The sequence below is a fragment of the Wolffia australiana genome, chromosome 20 (genome assembly GCF_029677425.1).
Source record: "Wolffia australiana isolate 7733 chromosome 20, ASM2967742v1".
Classification (NCBI taxonomy): domain Eukaryota; kingdom Viridiplantae; phylum Streptophyta; class Magnoliopsida; order Alismatales; family Araceae; genus Wolffia; species Wolffia australiana.
In genome coordinates, this window is record NC_135854.1 from 3,841,465 (window position 1) to 3,862,876 (window position 21,412).

At 36.8% G+C, this 21,412-nt stretch overlaps 2 protein-coding genes across 2 annotated transcripts; one reads left to right on the top strand and one right to left on the bottom strand.

The window, feature by feature from the left end:
• Positions 1–10,882: 10,882 nt before the first annotated feature.
• Positions 10,883–13,912, top strand: CCB1 (cofactor assembly of complex C). Its single transcript, XM_078591305.1, has 4 exons — positions 10,883–11,287; positions 11,938–12,059; positions 12,815–12,967; positions 13,608–13,912. Exons 1-4 carry the CDS (start codon positions 10,979–10,981, stop codon positions 13,792–13,794), a joined length of 771 nt encoding a protein of 256 aa, XP_078447431.1. The 5' UTR covers positions 10,883–10,978; the 3' UTR covers positions 13,795–13,912.
• Positions 13,913–14,411: 499 nt separating this feature from the next.
• On the bottom strand, positions 14,412–20,189 carry LOC144716342 (peptidyl-prolyl cis-trans isomerase FKBP19, chloroplastic-like). The gene is made up of 10 exons (XM_078591464.1): positions 20,010–20,189; positions 19,848–19,911; positions 19,418–19,537; positions 19,132–19,217; positions 18,978–19,028; positions 15,482–15,562; positions 15,252–15,296; positions 15,040–15,095; positions 14,838–14,913; positions 14,412–14,766 (listed from the first exon to the last, which is right to left on the bottom strand). Exons 1-10 carry the CDS (start codon positions 20,187–20,189, stop codon positions 14,650–14,652), a joined length of 876 nt encoding a protein of 291 aa, XP_078447590.1. The 3' UTR covers positions 14,412–14,649.
• Between the last annotated feature and the right edge of the window lie 1,223 nt (positions 20,190–21,412).

A 21,412-nucleotide genomic window follows, 5' to 3' on the forward strand; every position in this document is an offset into this window, starting at 1 on the left:
TGATTGTCTTGTCCCCCTCTACGATCCGGATGGATGGATCTTTAAATATAGGTGTATAAGAAGGCGAAAATTAATTTTGGAGGCTTCCCCCAATCATTTGGCCAAGAAGGACACAAAAGGGGCTCCTGAAGTCGACAGATCTTGCTTCTGCACTCAAATTTGTAAGTTTGTTATTTGTATTTCAATCATCTTCTTGAACAATTCTAAAACACCAAGGCATGGGCGAAATGTACATGCCCTATAAGTTTGTTTTGAATGAAATTAGCACTTCATTTTGATTCTGATTCAAGATCTTATTTTTTATCCTTAATTCGAAATCAATTTAGATTATTGCTGTATCATTAGATTTTTAATTTAGGGTCGGATTTCATCTTTTCCCCAATTATTCACTTTCTCTCTCTAGGTTAATTTGTCTAGTTTCTCTCTCTAGATTTCGATTTTTATTGTTTAGGAATTTAATTCAATATATAAAAAACCTAAAAATAAAATTTGAATCGAAAATTCATCCATCTTGAATTCCAATTTAAAATTCCCTTTCTTGATTATTTAATTCCCAATTTTAATTCATAAAAATTGTTTTAAAATTTTATAATAATTGGGAAATTAATATTCTGAATTAATCTGATCTTAAAATTAAAATATTCCTATCTTGAATTTTCTGACAAAAATATTTAAAATCAAAATTAAGTCTTACTTAATTTTGATTAATTAAAGAATATTATTAAGCATAATTAAGACTATTAATTGCAAAATTAATTCATCTTTGAATTAATTCATTGAAATTGGATAAAAATTCTTATTTGTTGCCTCCCTGAGGTTTGACCCCTTTCTTTCTCTATATTCTCTATATTTAGTGATTATGGGAAATTATAAATTTTTATTGTATAAGTCGAAACGTCAAATCAACGACAAAATTGCGTGCGTTTTTAGGCTTATCACTTTCTGAAAACAAGATTGGATCTTTCAACAATGACTTGTTCCTCGTCCGCCACGTCTGCTCTTACCTTCTTATATTGGGGAAGTGGCAGTTGTGGGGGAAGGTGGCCCTATTGGGCCCCCTCCCCCTCCCCCCCCTCCTCCTTAAGGGGAGCCTACTGGGCTTCCCTGAAGAGGATTCTTTAGGGGAGGAGAAACCCAACAAGGTTTTCTTCCCCTAAAGAGGACACTAAGCAAATTCAAATAAGGAAAGCATTCAGGAGGCTGGTACTCGCACAGGAGGGGCCTCCCATCAGTCCAACAACAATGAAAACATAAAACCATAAAATTTTGCACCCGGACATTGGACACGTAGTGAGACGACGATGTCACTTATCAAACCTGGTAGTGGAACTGTGGATTCTTCACGTTGGCTCGGGTTCCGCGACGGGGCTGGCGACGGGTCAGAGTGGTGTCGCCTGGATGGTCCTCCATCAAAAAAGAGTGAAAAAGAAAATAGTGAAATATATATAAAATAGAGGAAGATACATTCAAGATTCAATGAATCAAAACAAAGACCTAAAAGGGATGAATATTAGGATAAAAGTGCTTGAATGATTAGTCTACATCAGTAACTCTGCAGTTTAATAAATATGTACTTGAGGGTATGACATATTCCTTTAACCACTACGTTTGTTAATCATGATAAATTACATCACAACCTTCTGTCATATCTGGAAGTTGGGCTGCCATACCTATTTTCTCATGCGCATATTATGTGCAATGTAAGCTTGGATCTGATTGATAAGCCTAAAAATGCACGTAAATATGTCTTTGATTTGGCGTGTAGACTTATACAATAAAATTTATAATTTCCCTTAATCACTGAATATAGAATATAGAGCAAGCAAGGGGCGAACCACAGGGAGGCAACAAGTAAGAATTTTATCCAATTTTAATAAATTAATTCAAAGATGAATTAATTTTGCAATTAATAAACCTTAATTATGCTTAATAATGTTTTTAATTAATCAAAATCAAGTAAAAACTTAATTTTGATTTTAAATATTTCGGTCAAAAAGCTCAAGATAGAATTATTTCAATTATCAGATCACATTAATTCGGATTATTAATTTCCCAATTATCATAGAATTTTAAGACAATTTTTATGAATTAAAATTGGGAATTAAATAATCAAGAAAGGGATTTTTAAATTGGACTTCAAGATGGATGAATTTTCGAATCAAATTTTATTTTTAGGTTTTTTATATATTTAATTAAATTTCCAAACAATAAAAATTGAAATCTAGAGACAGAAACCATAAAAAATAACCTAGAGAGAGAAAGTGAAGAATTTGGGGAAATGATGAAATCCGAAAATAAATTAAAATTCTAATAATGTAGAAATGTTCAAAATTGATGTAGGATTAAAGATTAAAAACCAGATCTTGAATCAGAATCAAAATGCAGTGCTAATTTCATTCAAAACAACTTCTAGGGCATGCACATTTCACCCATGCCTTGGCATTTTAGACTTGTTCAAGAAGAAGATTGAAATACAAAGAAAAAACTTACAACTTTGAGTGTAGAATCAACAATATCGACTCCCAAAGCATCCCTTGTGTCCTTCCTAGCCAATTCCTTGGAGAGAGCTTCAAAAGGTAATTTTTGCCCATTTCTAGACCTCCATTTAAAGATCCAACCATCTGGATTGTAGAGGGGGAAAAGACAAACCTACCCTCAAATTTTCAGCCCAATCGGACATCTAGATCTCAATATATCGAGGTTTTAGTGAGGATAAATCTGGACCGTTGGATCTTTTTTCTTTCTTAAAAAATGAATTTTTCTAATTGCTGGCATTATTTTTCTCATTTTCCCCCATCCGTGGATCATGTGTCGACACGTCGTTGTGCGCGTCAGCCGTCTGCAATCATTGGAGAATAATTCTCCCTTTTAAGTGGTTGAGAGGACGCCACGTTGCCTTGTGTTTTAAAAAAAAAACAAAATATTAATATTTTATTATTTCTTTCGTTGAGCCGCAATGTTTGACCTCTTCTTCATCGCCTTTCGCGCCACGTCGTCCTGTTTTAATAATAAAAAAACGCAAAAGACAAAAGAACACTTTTTGTTAATATTTATAAGCCGCAATTTTGATTCTGCGCATGCATTAAATGCACGCGGAAATCGATTGCGGCTTTCATTTTTCTTTTCTTTTTTTTAAAACACGCCACAATCTTTGACCTGTATTATTTCCAAAATAATAAACAAATGTGGTGAACTTACCGGCGTCAATTTCTGCATGCCATATACGAGCTAATGATTGGCTCGTTATGGCATCTCGATTTGCGATGCCATAATGAGCCAATAATGCTCATTCTTTCTGTCTCTCTTCTTATTTAAATAAATAATAATCATCCAGTCATTCACCCGAAATTCGGGCGAATGACGTGGATGCCCTTAATATATATATAAATACATTATAAAATGCCAAATAAATTAAATATGTATTATTTAAATATATAAAAAATCATTTCTTGGCTATATAATGGTCAAAAAATTATATACAAATATGGGAAAATTCCAGAAAATTTAGAAAAGCCCTTACCAACCTTTAGCAAAATATTTAAGGCCCTGCAAAAAATATTTCTTCACTAAAATGAGGTTAAATCCATGTGATAAATGATAAAAAATCAGAAATAATAATAAAAAGAAAGTGTAAGTGATTTTTCTTTATTTTAATATGATAACATACAAATATAGTCATTAAAACACATAAATATAATGTAAAATTTATTAATTAATCATGTTAATTTTCAAGTTACCACTGATCTAGCCAAAGAACACCTTTGCCCAAGCGTTTGTGAGGGTATCTGTAATTTAATTATGGCTAGAGACAAAGGATATCTACAACTCATCTTCTGGTACACAATCTAACAAAAAAGACAATCAATTTCAATGTTTTGAGTACAAGCATAAAAACTGGATTCTTGGAGAGTTATGTAGTTTTTGGATTTCTATGTGACTAAAAACTAGAGCTTTACTAGATATGTTATCTTAGAATTTATTTTTTTCCCATAGCAGCTCTGCAATTGTATTTGCCACTACTTTTATGTTGTGTTAGATATGGCATACGTAGTTATGGATTCTTTCTTGGAGGCCTACTTAGCTAGGTTGGATTCCACAAAGATTGGTGAACAACTTATGGATCTTCCATCAACTAAATCGTCAGTCCAATAATTTGTGTTTTGGAGGCCTTGATGTGGATAAACATAATGATTTTTTGCAATGAAATATTTATATGGAATCATAATGGCATTAACAAAACCATGAAATGAATCACCCAGCACAAATAACATATGTGTTTCCTTTAATCCTTTAATGACTCGTGTGAAGTTGCTCATGTGTGCAGCTTCTAGAAGTATCAATGTAATCATGGGCATGAAAAATCTCATCCTTTGCCTTCATGAGCTCCGTTCGCCCTTGTTCGTTGTCGTTGTTCATCCTGATTACATTGGTAATGGAGATGAGCTTTGGGGAGAAGGGAGAAGATGTTGAAGACCCCTGAAAAGTTTTGGCATGGGTAACCTTCATTAGGGAATTTCCGTATTTTTACTTAGTGTGTATTTTTTAAAAACTCTCCAAACTTTTAAGTAAAATTCTAACGTCCAAAAGTCCATTTGCACGTGACCATGTAGGCCTATGCATTTGTCTAGTTAATGACTCTGGTGGCCCAATAAACTTTATTGGCCTTCCAAATTAATTAAATGTATTATCATATAAAGTAATTAATGTTGAATCAATTTAAGCCAATGGATAGGTTGAGTCTCTAGCCCTTGGGGTGTTAAGCTACACCTCGTGCTCTAGAATATACAAAGGAGTTTGTATTGAGTCACACATTGAAACTATTTGTCAGTGTATATTCCCTCGTCCACTTGATACTACTTGGAGGACTTAGGGTATGGTCAATTGTCAAACCATAATCGGCCACTAAGTCAGTATTGATGTATATAGAAAGCATAAAAAACTCTTCTTTGATATTTCACCACCTTGGACAAGGACTTCATCGCGTCATCCTCCATGAGCTCTCTCCTCATATAGTGAGGCCACACGATCCCATCTTGACCACTCATTGTCTTCCTGAACTTCTTTCAGCAACCAAAGTAAGACCATTTAGAATTCCATGATTAGGAACTCGTAGGTAATAGTCAAAGTAAAACCATTAGTCCACAAGATGTATTTGGCATCTCAGGTCTAAGGACCACTTAAACATGATTTGAATCAACCTGATTGATAGTTTGTTAAAATACCATTTAGGAGTTTGTGCGGATTAATGCAGTGAACTCTTTCTACTAAAGAGCATCCACTATCTACCCTTAGTCTCTCCACACTTATGGCAACGGGACCAACCATAATCATCATATGAGTGAGGATAGACAATGTTATTATGTCAGGATACTTAGATGACCTCTACAGTACCCTTCAAATATGAATATTTAGAACTCATGCTTAAATACTTGTGATCTCCGTATTACAATATCATCATAATTCACTAACTCCGATCATGTATTCATAGATTTTACTATAAGCATCACACCTGCAATTTAATGAATACATATTCCATTTATCAACATAGAATAAGATATGGAAGGTGTCATTGGCTGGTCAGCCGCATAAATTATATTGAGTTAGTTTTCTTCTGATACCATTCCACCTAAATTCCCAAGATGATTTTATAAATATTGAATAAATTAAGTTAATTTTGAAAAAGTATTTTCTCATCATTTTATAGTTTTTGAAATAATTTCTCAGTAATATTATTTTCTGAACTTAAATTTAGTTCTTATAAATTATGCCTTAAAATCAAAAAAATAAAAATTAAACTTAGAATTTATTCAATACTTTCTTCTTTTGCATTTGACGCTTGATTGAAATTTCCCTTCCATGAAATATCTTAAAGTAATTGTTGGTTCATTTGTATGTCAAGATGTTGATTATTTGATTAAGGATCAATTTAGCCTAATTGATAAATAAGACTTGTGTGGGGCGCCAAGCTAAAATTTGTGCTCGAAGATGATTCAATAACCTGTCTCATGGAACATTTTCTGTCATTCATTACTGACTACATATATTCCTTCATATAGGGGAGGCTCCTAAATAAAAAAAAGGTGAGACTAATACCCAAAGACTAGTGGAAATGTGATGCATAAGCATTCAATCACTTCTTAAAAGAGGTCAGAATAAATTAGGAGAATCCCACAACAAATTTCAAAAATGAGGTAAAACAGCAAGAAAATATAATAGAAAATCATAAAGGGTTATCTTCTTAATTATTAAATAGGTAAATATTCTCTTTTCCCACTCATTTTCCTCTATATAGATGTGCTCCAGAAAGAGGCTGGCTCACAGAACAAGGAATGATCAAGGATCCAGATTCTTTAAGCTACTTAATGTATCTAAGATCCATGTTTGAAGCTTTCTCTCAATATCTTCACTTTTGCACAAAAAATTCCTGTTACTTGTGAATCTAACGATACACAGTTTAGAAGAAGCATTGAGGGCACAAGATACATGCATTAATCTTATAAGAACTTAGGTGTCCATTTTTCATACAATTTCCTATTGATTTCCCCTTTCCTTTCACCATGTTGTCTCTCTAAACACGTTTTAGATTGTTTCTCTTTAGGATTGTCTCTTTCTCTCGTAAAAATCCATCCACACATCTCATTTATTTCCCTAAATTTTTTTAAAAACTCAACTAACTTCTAGATTTAAATTCTATTCCTAACATACCCTGCACAATTTTCTTATTTTCTCTCTTTAAATAAATCCTTTCTCACTATAGGCCCCATCCAGTTTTATGGTTTGACTCTCTGTAAATTAGGGTTTTCCATTCACCTCCTCTTCCTGACACTAGAGTGGGCTGCACCTCCAGCATATTTCACTTATGCAAAGCCTTTTTCTTGCACTTAAGTGGGTTCTACATGTAGCATGGATCCCTGGAGGTCCATAACGCTCTCCCCTTGTGAACTTCCCTCAGTTTTGGCTAAGTTCAGAATAGATCTGAACTGGCCTTGACGAGCGTAATCAGTCTATAATAGTCTAGCCAACTCAGAGGCCCAACTACCCTCGCTTGTTGCTAGCTACCACTGCCTGCCACCACCTGTCATGTGCGCCAATAACCATTCAGGGTAAATAGGAAGGTTTCTTCATTTAAACCAAATTAAGCAAAATCCATAAAATTTTATTAAATAAACTCTAGAATAACATCTAATTATCATATTAATTATTTTTAGTAATTTTCACTGTAAAATTAATCCCCCAGAAATATATAAAGTTATGTATAGATATCCCCTTGTAATAAAAAAAATAAGGAAAACTAAAGTAATTTCATAAAATACACATAACTTGTTTAAATATTTTACAATTCTGACCTTATCCCTTTGATTTTCAAGCTTTAGAAAATTTCTAAATTTGAATCTCTGACTCACTGTGGGTTGATCACTTACTTGCCCTATATTTATTATACAGTATTTCAATGGAAATTCTTCATGAATATTATTGTTCAAGTATTAACCAAAAAAAATATAAAACCCCTAAAATGTGCACTTATACACACTTATCATACTGCTTTAGTTCAACCTATCTGAAGAATAAAATTGTGACAAATGACAATGGTATGTTTTCTATGAATTTTTTTAATGCCACAAAAATTTTATGTCTTATTTCTCGTGTGGTTTTATAGTCAAAGTTATACTTCATTTATAGATAAAAAAATATGTATTGTTAGTTTCACGGGTTCTAGTTCAGTTTGAATCATTTCTTAAATTTTAGGCTTCATAAAATTGATGTGAGACATTACCAAGCGAAACTGGGTTCATATTTGTTTTACCAGGCCATTTCGGGTATTATGCATTTGAATCACTCAGATTACTAACTCCAGAAGTTTGAAGTAATTTTCTTATCCTCAAAATTTTAAGTCAGTCCCATGAATAAATTACTATACAATTTAAATTAAGCTCCACATGAATATTTTAAAAGACTACTTATCACCTTCCTCATTTCGGGTTACATGCTTAAGAACATTATGATCTGGAATCCCCTTTGCAGCAACTAAGCATTCATACATATGTTCACTAAGCCTGTTAAAAACGAGAAATATCTCCAAGACATGATTCTTCTCTTCTAATGCATCTGGCAGAACTCCCAACGGTTAAGTGCTTGCAGAAACTTCCATGTAGATACTTTGAAGCCTATCACTGAGCTGTGCTTGGTAGTTCTGTTTTTTCTACTCCAAAGGCAGAGATCATCTTTAATCATTGCTTTCGTGAGTCCTTGATATAATACCAAGACATGATGGAGAATTTCAAGTCTTATAGATGTGCCTCCGACTAAATTAAAAATTCTTAGTGTAGAAAATGGGTGACCCCTAAAGATTCACAGCAAATGAACACTTATTACAGTTTCAATATCTTATTTTGAATGGTTATATCTCTCTACTTATAGACTAATCTTTCTTAAAACAGAAAACATGTTCCATATATTTATTGGCAAAGCATAAAGGCAGACTCTCCTTCCACTTTTATTTGCCTCTCGTGATCATATTTTTCTTTGTTGATTACTTTCTCCAAATATAACAAATGGGTGTCTCCAATAAAATTACATAGCATTTAGGATGATTCTAATTTCACTTGTTTTCCATCCTAGTATATAACATCTGTCTCTAGAATATTTCCCATAATAGCTAATGAATATTGAACAGTCAATGTGATTAGGGGAAACTTATCACATATTACGCAGCTGGATCTTGGTCAAAACATGTCCTTTTTTGGGCAGAATCAGGTTAATACCCCTGTGTGATTTTTTATTTGCTTTCCTTGCTACTTTCACCTATTTTTTGTCATAGCTTCTCCTTCTAAATTTCAACTGCCTCTTTTATCAAATATTTGAGGGATAAATAGGCAGGTCAGGCTGTGGCCCATTACCTTCTCGTTGCTTGCTTGAAAACCCAAAATCATGTTTGACCATTTTAAGCCCATTCGTGCATTAAATTAGCCCTAAGAAATGCTTCAGCTGATTAATTATTTTCCTTTTTATTCTTGTATCTCCAAAAGCATTGGAAGTCAAGCAGTTCTAGTTAAATATATATTGTGCAGAAACTGAATTTTGTAAATGATGTATGAATATTCAATAAATCCACTTATTGAAATGATAAAATCAACATTAAACCAATTAAAATCATATTCAATATATGAAAATTTATGGATTTATCATGTTAAAAGGGAGGTGTAAATAAAAGTAAAACCTTTTATTCCAATTTATTTTCCATTATCTGCATGTCTGATACAGACAAATATGTTATTCTCTTAATATCCCACTGATTCAACGTGGAGTTTTTTTGTAAAGAACTCAATCTTTGACCAACTTTTTATCATACAAGAATGTCCTTTATTCCCAATCCCCGAAGAAACATTGCAAACCAATTGCAGGGAAGAAGATATATACATCCAAATAATTTTTAATGGCTTCTATGTCTGCTGAGGGGAAATCAGTCATTCTATATACACCCCACTTTGATTCACACCGGTATTTTAAAAAATACCTCCATCTTTTGCAGACCTTTTATCATTCATCAATACCACTTCCACCTTAGACCACTCAGAAATATTTAAAACTAAACCAAGAAAAGAGGATATATATACATATAACTTGAATTCCAAGACATTTTGAATCACCTTCATGTATACTAAGAATAAATCAGTCATTCTCCAGAAACACTTCTGTGATTCAAAATTGCATTTTTATAAACAACTCAATCTTCTGCAAACTTACTATCATGTTTTTGTCTTCAAATAGTTTTTTCATTATCTTCATGGATTAAAAAGATCATCAGACATCTAATCACCCCTCTGATTCAAAAGGCAATTTTTACAATAGCTCAGTCTTTTGCCACCTTTTTATTATTCGTTAATTGGCCCTCCCATCCCAACCCACTCATAAATATTGAAAACCAACTACATGAAGAGATATATGTACCATTTATTTCAATATTTTTTCGCTCATCATCATGTCCAATAATGGAAAATCAGTCATTTAAAAATGAACTTATCTACATAACTCAATATTCTAATAACCTTTTACCATTGATTGATCCCCTTCCCTCCCAATCCACTCTTTAATATTAAAAAAAAATATCAGGGAAGAAGGAAAAAACACATTACATAAATATAATTAGGGTTTGACGGTCGCAGTCAGGTCTGGGTTAGCAAAGACCTAAACCTTACCTAAACTTCGGTCCCGTTTTGGTCTGTTCTTGTTCGGTCCTGGTCCGGTCCGAACCGGTCCCCGACTGGTCAGGTTGACTAGTCAATGTTAAAGTTAAAGTATAAAATTTATGTTCATAGTAATGTTAAATATCCTCTACATCAAGCAGGTGCCCATAGATGGTCAAATATATATGGTGTCTACACTGAGATCAATAGAAACCTCTCAGTTGACTTGGATTTGATATTTTTATAATTTTACAAAAAAATATTAAATAAATATTTAAAATTTTACTTTTGGGTCCTGTCTGGTTTGTCCCCTGGACCTAAACCTGTCTGACCAACCAGTCCACCCTCAAATGGAGGACCTCGGTCCTAATTTGGTCCGGTCGTCGGTCCTAAATGTCCAAACCCAAATATAAATACATATAATGTATATATTCTCATTTTTCTAACATATGTAATGTCCACTAAGGATAAATCGGTCATTTGCCCAACCCACCTTCGTGGCTTCTTCACTACTACCAGATAAACTGGTGACTCTCAGTCGAACTCAACAAAGGTAACTTCGTAAATAACTCCAATTTCAGGACCACTTTCCTCATTCAGGCAGACTCAGACAAGGCATTTTCGTAAATAACTCCAACTCCATGGCAATTTTCCTCACTCTTCAATCTCTCCCCTCAGAGAAATAAAACCAGACGGGAAGAAGCGGATAGAGAGAGAAAGAAGAGAGAGAAAGTAGAGAGAGATAGAGAGAGAGGTAGAGAGAGAGAGGTTCTTCTCGAGCTCGAGCTCTGGCTATGGCGTCTCTGGCGGCGTCGTGTAAGCTTTCGCCCTTGTTCTCTTCTTCGCCTGTTCCCAGGCTTCGGAATTCGCCCTATCTCCACTGTCACGGCGGAGTTCAGCGGCGGCGCCGCCCGAGCTCCATTAGAGCAGCTCTATCGCCTGATACGGTCATGGCGGCGGCTTCTATGCCTGATCCTCTCTTCTCATTGGCCGAAGGCGCCTCCGTGGGGTACTCTTTAGCCAGCTACTACACCTCTCTTGGGCTGTTCGTCATCTCCGTGCCTGGACTCTGGTCTCTAATCAAGCGATCCGTCAAATCTAAGGTGGTTCTGGCCTCTGATTTTGCCTTTTCCTTTTGTTTTTGGATGGATAGTCTAACTGGTCTGATTCCAATTATCTCGTTCTTATCGATTGATTGGAATTAGTCTGAATTTGAAGTAAATGGCTTTATCCCGTAATTATCTCGATTGAATCAGGTCATTTGGGATTCGAGTGATTGATTTTATTTTTTTAATTGTGCTCTCTAGAGGGTAAGTGATACTTCTAGAGGCAAATTCTAGTTATGTCCGTCATAAAAAATGGAATCGAAAGAATAATTGAATATCTTGGATTGGGATTGAAATGATAATGTTATTATATGCGATTATGTGATTGAAACGCCTCTGATTTTGTAATTCCATTTGATAATGCGTATGAAGGCTAAAGGGCCAAATTCCAACGATGCACATTATATGAATGGAGTAGACTTACTGTGTACGCATGACTAAGTGATAACCATATGTCTTGATATTTCTTAAACCCATATTTAATAGAATTGAATCAGTTCAATTGGGATTTGAATGATAGATTTATTGCGTGCAGTTACATGTATTATTGTCCATTTAAAGAATTAATCCTGCACTTATCGACTCTGAATGTGTTATTCCGTATGATTCCTGCTGCTGGTTTTGTGATGAAGTGAGTGTGAGTGCAGATTGTGCAGAAGACGTTTGAATTTGTGGGGCAGCCTAAGCCTCCCAACCAGGTCGCTGGAGAGATCCTCTCCTTCTACACCCGCAACAACTTCTCGGTCGCTGACCGTGGGGAAACCATCACGTAGTTCTCTTCCTGTATCTCTATTTTTATCCATTTACTAAGTAAAATGTTCCCCCATTCAATCCCACCTTCTTTCGGTGCCTTCTTTGGTGAATTGTTTTTTCTGTTCCTTGAATAATTTGCCTCCAAAGTCAGACAACATCTCCTTTTTTTTATTGAATTGTTCATCTATCTATGTTTACCCATATTGCGTGGGTCCTTCCTAGAATCGTTTTTAATTCTGTTACTATTTTTTCTCAAAAATTTGTCTCCTCGTTTTTTCTGTCTTTTCCCAAACGTCTCTCAAGATGAATCCGACTCTCAGTCTTCTCCTGGATAATCTACAGCGGCTATTTTTTTTTTCCAAAGCTTAAGTTGACTAAAAATTTCAGTTCCACGTCTAATTCATCTCCAAAGTCTTACTATCTCTTCATTATATTATTAAGTGATCATCGTTCATGTCTTTCTAATCGTCTTCCTAGACCAATTTTTCCCTAAATCTCTCTGTGTCTTCTCCGCTGTCTCACTAAACCTTTATTTTCCCATCTCTGAAAACAATCCAACTCAGTCTCTTCAGAGTCTGACTGTCCCCTCTCTCTCTTTATTATCTTTAAAATGTTCATCTTGACTATTTTTTCACCAAAATGTCATTGTCACCTCGCTCCTGTCATCTTTATTTACCCATCTTTTAAAAATTAAAGTCATGTCATCCTCCTTAAACTCACTATCTGTCTCTGTCCAACTCTCTTCTCACTCTTCTCTCTGTGCATGTAAAGGTTTGAAGGCGTCATGGTTCCAAGCAGAGGGCAAGCAGCTCTGCTCACCTTCTGCACCTGCATCAGCCTTGCCAGTGTCGGCCTCGTCCTCTCCATCACCTTTCCTGAAGGCGGAAACTCCTGGTTCTTGCTCACTCTTCTCAGCCCTGCTGCGTAAGCCCCGCTTAACTACACATATACGGTGTTCTGACTCCAATAGAAGAATCTTTGGCCCAAAACATTGCAAGGCTAAGCACACTTAACTTGGGAGTAAGTTTTGGCAACTGGGATGAGGATGATGAAAGGACGACGATGAGTTGTTGTTACCCTGGTCATTTTTGCTACTATAATGACAATGACATAAATGGCTCATCATCGTCACTCGTGCACTACTAAGTGTGGCTCATCGTTATCATCATCATCCAAACTTGGACAAATGATAAGTGGCCATGACAGTGGATGAGAATTTTTTCCTCCTAATGCGACTTTCTCTTGCATTCCTCTTGCTTAGCATCAATTATAGTCTCTTGTCTGCAGCAATGGTTGATGATGACTTGTCATCTTCATCATCATCCTCACCGCAGACGAGTGGCGATAATGATGGATTAAGAGTATACTTTCTATGAACTCTCTCTCTCTCTCTCTCCCCCCCCCCTCTACAGCCACTGTGACGATGATAAGTCATTATCATCTTGATCATTTATTTATCTCTGTCTTTTCTGTTTGTCTCACTTTATATGACTGCATGTCTGTTTCCCTTGGTCCTTTTTTGTCTATGTTTCTCTCTCTCTCTCACCTTATCTGCCAATTGCAGGGGAGCTTACTACTGGAAAAAGGCTTCAAGGAAGGAGGAAATCAAGGTGAAGATGATCCTCGCAGAGGACGGGACCTTGTCAGAGATCCTGGTCAGAGGAGATGACCAGCAGGTTGAACTCATGAGAAAGGAGCTCCAGCTCGGTGAAAAGGGCATGGTTTATGTCAAAGGCCTTTTTGAGAGGTGACAACCTCCTTCGTCTTCATGTTCTTCCTCTTCTTTTTCCTCTTTCCTCTTCCTGTCGATTCTCCCCCAGCGGATTGTGTAGAGAGAGAATTCATCAATATCATAGTATTCAGTTGAAAGCGAGTGTCTTGGTTGAACCACGTTGACTTGGTTGATATCATTTTTAATTATGGGAAGTCGGCAGTGGCTTGATCTACCACATTAAATGATAATACTCCTTCAAAAACAAGTGTCTTTGGTAGACACTTGTGTAAAATCATTGCTTATTTTGGAAAGTCAACGTTGACCAGATCTTCCTCATGGAATGATAATTTTCTGACAATATGTTTGTGTTTAGTTGACACATGCGTTGACATAATTCCCTCAATCGGGTGAGATTATTGCCGAGTGTGGAAAGTCAATGTTGGTCGGATCTTCCTTCTTAGAATGAAAAGATCCTTTCATAACTGTCTGTCTTTAGCTGACCAACCCATATATTAATTAGCTCCGCTGGGTGAGATCATTGCCTATTGTGGAAAGTCAACGATTATCAGATCTTTCACTTGATATAATTCTTTAAACAAGTTTCTTGTTGGTTGCCTGTGACTCTTGTGCACAATTGGATCAAATCAGAGGTAATTGTGGAAAGTCAACGATGACCAAAATCTCCCTCAGGTGATATTCTTTTAAATACAAGTTTGTCAGTGGATGATCACAAGCGTTGACTTTTGATACAAGTGATGATATCTTGAAAATTCTACGGTTGCCAATTCCTCAGACGATGACTTTCTTCTGGAATCGAGTTTTTTTGTAGTTGACCCTGCATGTTGACTTTTATCCCAAAAGCGATAAATCTGCCAACGAGCCATTATGTTTTTCAAAAGGAGTTCATCTGGCCGGTGCCGGGCACAATTTTCAGTAGCTCGATGTCGAAAAGAAGAGTTTTATCAATCAGTCCTTGATTCCTCAGCACAAAGTCCAACGCCCGTTGACCCTGCAAAAAAGTAGACTTTGTAAACCCAAATTGCAGATTTACAATGAAACCCATGAAAATAGTTTTATTACCGAGAAGGTTGTGGGCTTGGGCCCAAGTTTGTTGTAGTCGCTGTCCGGGTATCCTAGCTCTGGTGGCACTATGATCCTGCATTGCTGCGAAGATGGGAGTGAGACCAATGTTTAAAATCTTAATTGAAAAAATGGGTTTTTCCCCAATTTGACCATATTAATTGTAATTTGATCTCTATGCATGAAAGTTCATGTACAGCACCTCCGGACACCACCTGGGGCCATCCCCAAAATGGCTTCTTCAAAGGCTGGTATGACCTGTCAGAGGTGGACTCAGTAGTTAGACACCAGATCGATTGGTTTTACCTGATTAAGGAATTTTACTGTAAATGTTTATTAATAAAATCAACGGTTTGGTTATCACAAAAAAATAAGCTCAAGAATAATAACAATAATAAGTTCTGAGGAGTTTGCCTGCTGGTTGCCGACACGAAATCTGAAGAATTCTTTATCATCACCCTGCAGAAGCGAGCCAAAAATGGAATAATTTCCATCATTATATGCCTAAAATATTAATTAATATAACGCCACACAGATTAGCCGTCTTCACCATGAAATTTGAATTAAGTGAACATAAAAATATATCTGCACAACGTTTTTCACAAAATCTTCCTCTCGAATAAGGAAAGATAGAACAACCCCACCTCAAATGATCCGCCTTTGGTTTTGTTTCGAGCCTCGAAGATACGACCATAGTATCCTATTGTATAACCATCCCAATCAACCTTGGAAGCGGGAAGACTTTATTAGATCTTTACATCAGCGAATCATTAATTAATTTTCAAGTGTTAACAAAAAATGAATAATTAAACTAAAGAAGTAACTTGAGAAGTCAAAATTCTACCGATTAAATTTTGTCACAGAATAAGTTATAATCAAGTTTCAAAATTTGGAGCTGTCTTTGCGTACAGCAGTTGATGAAGCACTAAAAACTTACTTTTTTATTTTTAAATTTACACCTTTTAAAAGCCGCCATCTAAGTTTTTTCAACCGTAAAAGTTTATCCATTTTTAGATGAGCCAGCACACAACAAACTCACTACAGACTTTTGCCCTATGATTCAGAGGAACTTAATAGATGATTTTCAAAAAAAAAAATTGCACTCACTCATCAGAAACCAACTAATAATTCAAACCAGTATATAAAAAGCAGCTGCGCCTGTTGGCCACAAAAGTTATCCAGTACACGAACAAAGTTATATGGAATATTTTCTGCACAGTAAATCATAAGAACTAAATAGCTGATTAAAACTAATTTTTATTTTCACTTATGTATTAATGTAACATTTTTTTTGAACTATAACAAGGGATGAACACTCGACGAGTTAGTGAACCTCCCATCGGGACCTTACAGGCCCTTCTCCCTCCTTTCAATCATCTTCAAAATCTCCCTTCTCCCATCGCTCGGGGGAGCCATGCTGCCATAAGTCCTTCAGCTTCATGTATAGCTCCATCTGTAGAAGCCGTTCTTCCCCTGAACAGCACCTTGTTTTTGTGCAACCAGATGGCCCACAACACCGCTAGTGCTCGGCCACCTTCTTTGTTTCCTCTTCCCTTGCAATTCTGTACCGAGTCCCAGAAAGCCATTTCAGATGTCACCTTCACCCTTGAGAGTATGTGGCTGACCCAAACCGTGCAAGCAAAGGGGCGTTCAAAGAAAAGATGGTTGCAGTCTTCTTCACCATTCAAGCACAGCATGCATTGCGACGACGTATCTGTTAGAGTCCTGATGAGATAACCGATTCTTGAAATTGTAGGGTTATAAATACCCCCTTGTAAGGTCATTAGAGGGACTTTTGGATGAAAGATCAACTTGTGGTTTCTTGGCACGAGTAGCTGTATCCAGATTTTGTGAGGGCAAGAACTCCCGATTCGGAGGTTCTTGAGAGTTCGTTCACCTATCGTTCTCTCTTCTTCTCTCTTACCTCTTCCATCTCTCCTATTCTCCTCTCTACCCCTCGTCCCTTTTCTTGATTTTGTTAGATCTCCATAGGGATCGTAACGGTATCTGGGTATAGCCTTTTGTGAAAGACTCTAGTCATTAGTCTTCTTTGTGCTAGCAGACACCCAAAAAACCTCACCATCAATGGGACTTTTTGTCGCCATATGAACCTGCATACCCTGATTAATACTGTGTCATTCGTATAGGCATTCTGGACCATGAAGGGGGCCATTTATCCATGCCCAGCTGTCTCGTTCCCCATCTTCTGGTCGTAACTGGAATAGGGATTGCTGCATATCCATGAACTCAAAAACACGCTAGTCTGATAAGGCTCCCTGTATGATCAGGTTCCATGCACCATCCCAGCAGTCTCGTACGTGGGCATTTTGATCCTGGGCAAGTACATACAGTCGGGGGAATGTCTCGCTCAAGATGACCATACATCTCTCCAGTATTGAAATGTCACCCCGTCACTTAACTTGGCTGAAAAAAAACCTTACACTTTTGGAAAGACATGTCTTAGCCCTTGCTAGAACGGCGATGCTCCAAAATACGGATCTGCCTTTCTGTCCCAATTCAGTGCCCTACCATAGATGTCTCGCAATAAATTGATAACCAGATCCTCTCACGGATTCATAATTCTCTCCACCCATTTGGTTAATAGTGTTGTGTTCATGTTCTGCATGTGTAAGACCCCAGACCGACCTCCCGCCTTTTATGGGCCGACATACTTTATCCCATGCCACCATCGCAAGTCCCCTGCTTTGTTCTGGCACAGATCCTTTCCGTAGAAAGCGTCTCATCAGGCTTTCTATTCTCTTCCGACTCCCATGGGCATCTTGAATACTGAGAAATAGAAAATCAAAATGGATGATAAGACAGACCTCAGCAGAACCAATCGCTCCCCTCTCGACAACACTTTTGCATGCCATTCCTCTAGTCGTCTTTCCACCTTCTCAATGACCGGTTGCCAATCTGCTTTCGTCATCCTCCCCATCGTCAGTGCTAGGCCCAAATATCTCTTTGGAAGTCGCCCAATCGGTGTTCTCAGTATCTCTGCACACTGTGCCTCCTCTTCTGGCGAGAGTCCATTGCACATAAAAGCTGATTTGCTCCTGTTTATTTGAAGTCCCGTGAAATCTGCGAGAGGCTTTCCTCACTAAGCTTTTGATGAAGAAGACGGTGTGATCAGCGTATTGGAGCAGGGCAATTCCATTTGTTAGCTCAGATAGTTGATAGTTTTGCAGCAGGCCCTTTGTGCATGCTTACTGAGTACAAATTGTGAGTGCATCCACTGCCAAGACAAACATTAGCGGTGCTAATGGACAACCTTGTCTCACGCCTCGTTGTGGTTAGATCCGACCTCCTTGTGGTCATCTGTTTACCAGCACCATGCAGGAGTGCAATGTGATGCATCTTTTTTCTTTTTTGAACAAGCAATGTGATGCATCTCTTCACCCCAACTACCCATTCCTTGGGAAAACCTCTCCTGTTCATGGAGGCCCATAGGAAATCCAAGTCTAATGAGCCGTACGCCTTGGCAAAATCGACCTTCCACATGAACCCTCTTGTTCCATTCCTCTTCCATGCGGATAGTACTTACCCGCCTGTTACTGAACTATCTACCAGTTGCCTGCCAGGAATGAAGGCTGACTGAGCGGGTCCAACCAGTTCGCCAATCTTGGCTCTCAGCCTGTTTGCTAGCACCTTGGGAATAATCAAATAGATTGAATTCGACAATGAGATGGGTCTAAAATCTTCAATTTTTTCCTTCCCTTGACCTTTCGGCTGTAGAATTATATTTGATCTATTGATCTTCTCCATGTTCCCTCGTCCTTCTCGAAAGTCATCAAGCGTGGCCATCACATCTGACCTGACCAGATTCCAGCATTCACTGTAAAAGAACACTGGGATGGCATCTGGGCCCGGAGCTCCCTCCCCGTTCAGCCCCTTAATTGCCGCCTTGGCCTCCTCTTCTGAGATCGGTCAGATCAATTTTTCTTGATGTTCAGGGCTCACCCTTTATTAGTGTAACATTAATATTTTGAATTTATAAAAAGCGGCCACCTGTTCATCACTAAAGTTTCTTCAACTTCAGATAAGCCTTACCCAAACAAAGTTTTTATAATTTTTTTGCAAATGAAATGAGAAAAATAGAAAACTAAACCAGTATGAAAAATATAGAGGAATATTGCTCACCACAACAGTTTCTCCGACTTTAGGTGTGGGACCTTCCCCTACCCGGAGGTCCTGTTGTCCTTTCCACGTAGCAACAAGAATCGACTTATCAATAACCCAGATTCAAAAATATAACTAGAAAATACTAAATCAACATCAAAGATCAACAGACGACCTTGTATTGAAGGCCTGATGGGGTTTCCGTGTAATCCGGATATCGCATTTTTGATTTTCCATAGTCCTTCCCTCTTAGAGCAGGCACTGAATCAATGATTTCAGCACGACTAAAGAATAAATTTGGTGCAAAAAGGAGTAATTGGAACCAAGAAATAAAGATATAAACGGAATATTAAACTTCCCAATACATAATTTATGAAGAGGACTTGAATTTCACAAGGGAAATTATATTTGTAGATCGCTAACCGTTGAGAAAAACAAAAATTGGGAAGGTTTGAACTTACTGTCAGCGAACTCAGAGGCTTCCGCTACCTCTTTCTTCACAAAAATCGGAATCAAACCACCAACAAATCCAACAGAAGATTGAAGTAAGAGATTCCTTCGATCTATACCCCCTCTGCTCGCTGCAAATCAAAATAATACGTTTGATAAATCACAATGAAGACGAAAAATCTCAATTTTCTCTCCTCAACTGAACCTCAAAAAACAAAATTTACACCGAACTCATTTTATTACTCATAAATTGTGAAGGAACACGATCAAAAAGCGGTGATTGGCCAAATTATTTCTCGAATTCCAGCATACAATTCCCAAATCTCAGGACTCATCGTGCCTATTTAAATCATAATTTACTTGCATATGCACCTTAAGCTTTCAGAAACGTAAATTAAACACCGATTTTACTCAAAAACGAAACAATTATACTTGACCCACAGCATGGCTCGGATGACTTGGGATGTATCTGCAGAGCTTGAACCGCAATTTCCGGCCTTCCTCCCTGACATAAATCAAAACTCATCTCAACTAAAAAATCAAAACTAATTTCAATTCATCGAAACTACTATCATTCATCGGCGACGATGAATGCTCGCAAACCTCGAAATGGGAAGAAGGTGATCTCAAGAACTGACGACAACCCATTACAGAGACTGCCAACGCCATGAAACCCTTTTCTTCTTCTGCTTCTCTTCCAACGCCCAGAAGAGGAAATCGAGATGCGGTAGAGAAGCCAATCCGCGCCAAGGCGCCTTTGCCCACACAAATACTTAGCCGCATTTTGAAGCATTCTTCATATTTGTCTTTTTCTAAATAAGCCCCTTGTTTTGTTTTTAGTTTCAAAATGTTCTCTGATCTGCATGATTTGTTTTCTGACCAAGCAAAGTATCAGAAAACTATCCCAAATTGAGAAACACCTTTTATACTTAAGAATTTGTAGAATCATGAGGTGGTTCAAACAAAGTTCATAAAAAAATTGAGTATATTTATTATAAAATTGAAATCTTCCAAAGTATGGTATGAATAGCATTTATACAACTGCAATTCTACTACATTATAGAAGATTCTAGTATAGCTTTCTCAAAGATCCTTGCCAGACCTAGGGGAGATGGCCCTCTCAAATTAAGACAAGTAGGGTTCGCCCAACCGATATCCGTCCGATATCTGGTATCGGACAATCGATATCCGATATCGAGAATAAAACCGGGACGGTGCCGAATATTGGATATTAGTCGATATCAGTCTCTGAAGGGTAGACAGATATCAGTGACGGATACCGTAGATATAGGGACGCGACAGATATCGGATGCCGGAGATCAGTTTTGATATCCGGATATCGATAACCGATTTCCGGATATTTTTACCCAAATCCGTCGCAATCCCATATGGTAGATTTTAAAAATATTTTAAGATTTAAAGTTGCTCCAGCCGTCTTTAATGTAAATCCTTCTTATGACTTGCGTGCGCCAACGAATGCTACTTATGGCAATAATTAGAGAAATGCCCCTATGACTTTATATTGTCGAAATTTGTATAAGGGAATTTTACGAAAATAAAAGTTCATACATTAAGCCCACGTAGAGAACTGTTTTGATCCTTACTCGAGCAACATATAACCTATAGTTTTTATGGGGACAAATCGACTAAGGAATATGTAAAATATTTATCTCAAAATTTGAAAAGAAACTAGAAGCTTATTTGGTTCTTTAACATGGTTTATTGGTTTATATACTTAATGAATTATGCGCAAATTTGAAATATGTATATTACTAATTGGGTAAGTGTAAATTTATAATGTTGAAAAATTCAAGAAATTTTTAGGAAAATTTTTCAAAATTTTTAACAAAATTATCCCCCACTATTTGATGCTTTAACATGGTTTATATACCTAATATTTATATTAGTGAATTATGTGCAAATTTGAAATATGTACATTACTAATTGGGTAAGTGTAAATTTTTAATGTTGTAAAATTCAAAAAAAAATTAGGAAAATGTTTCAAA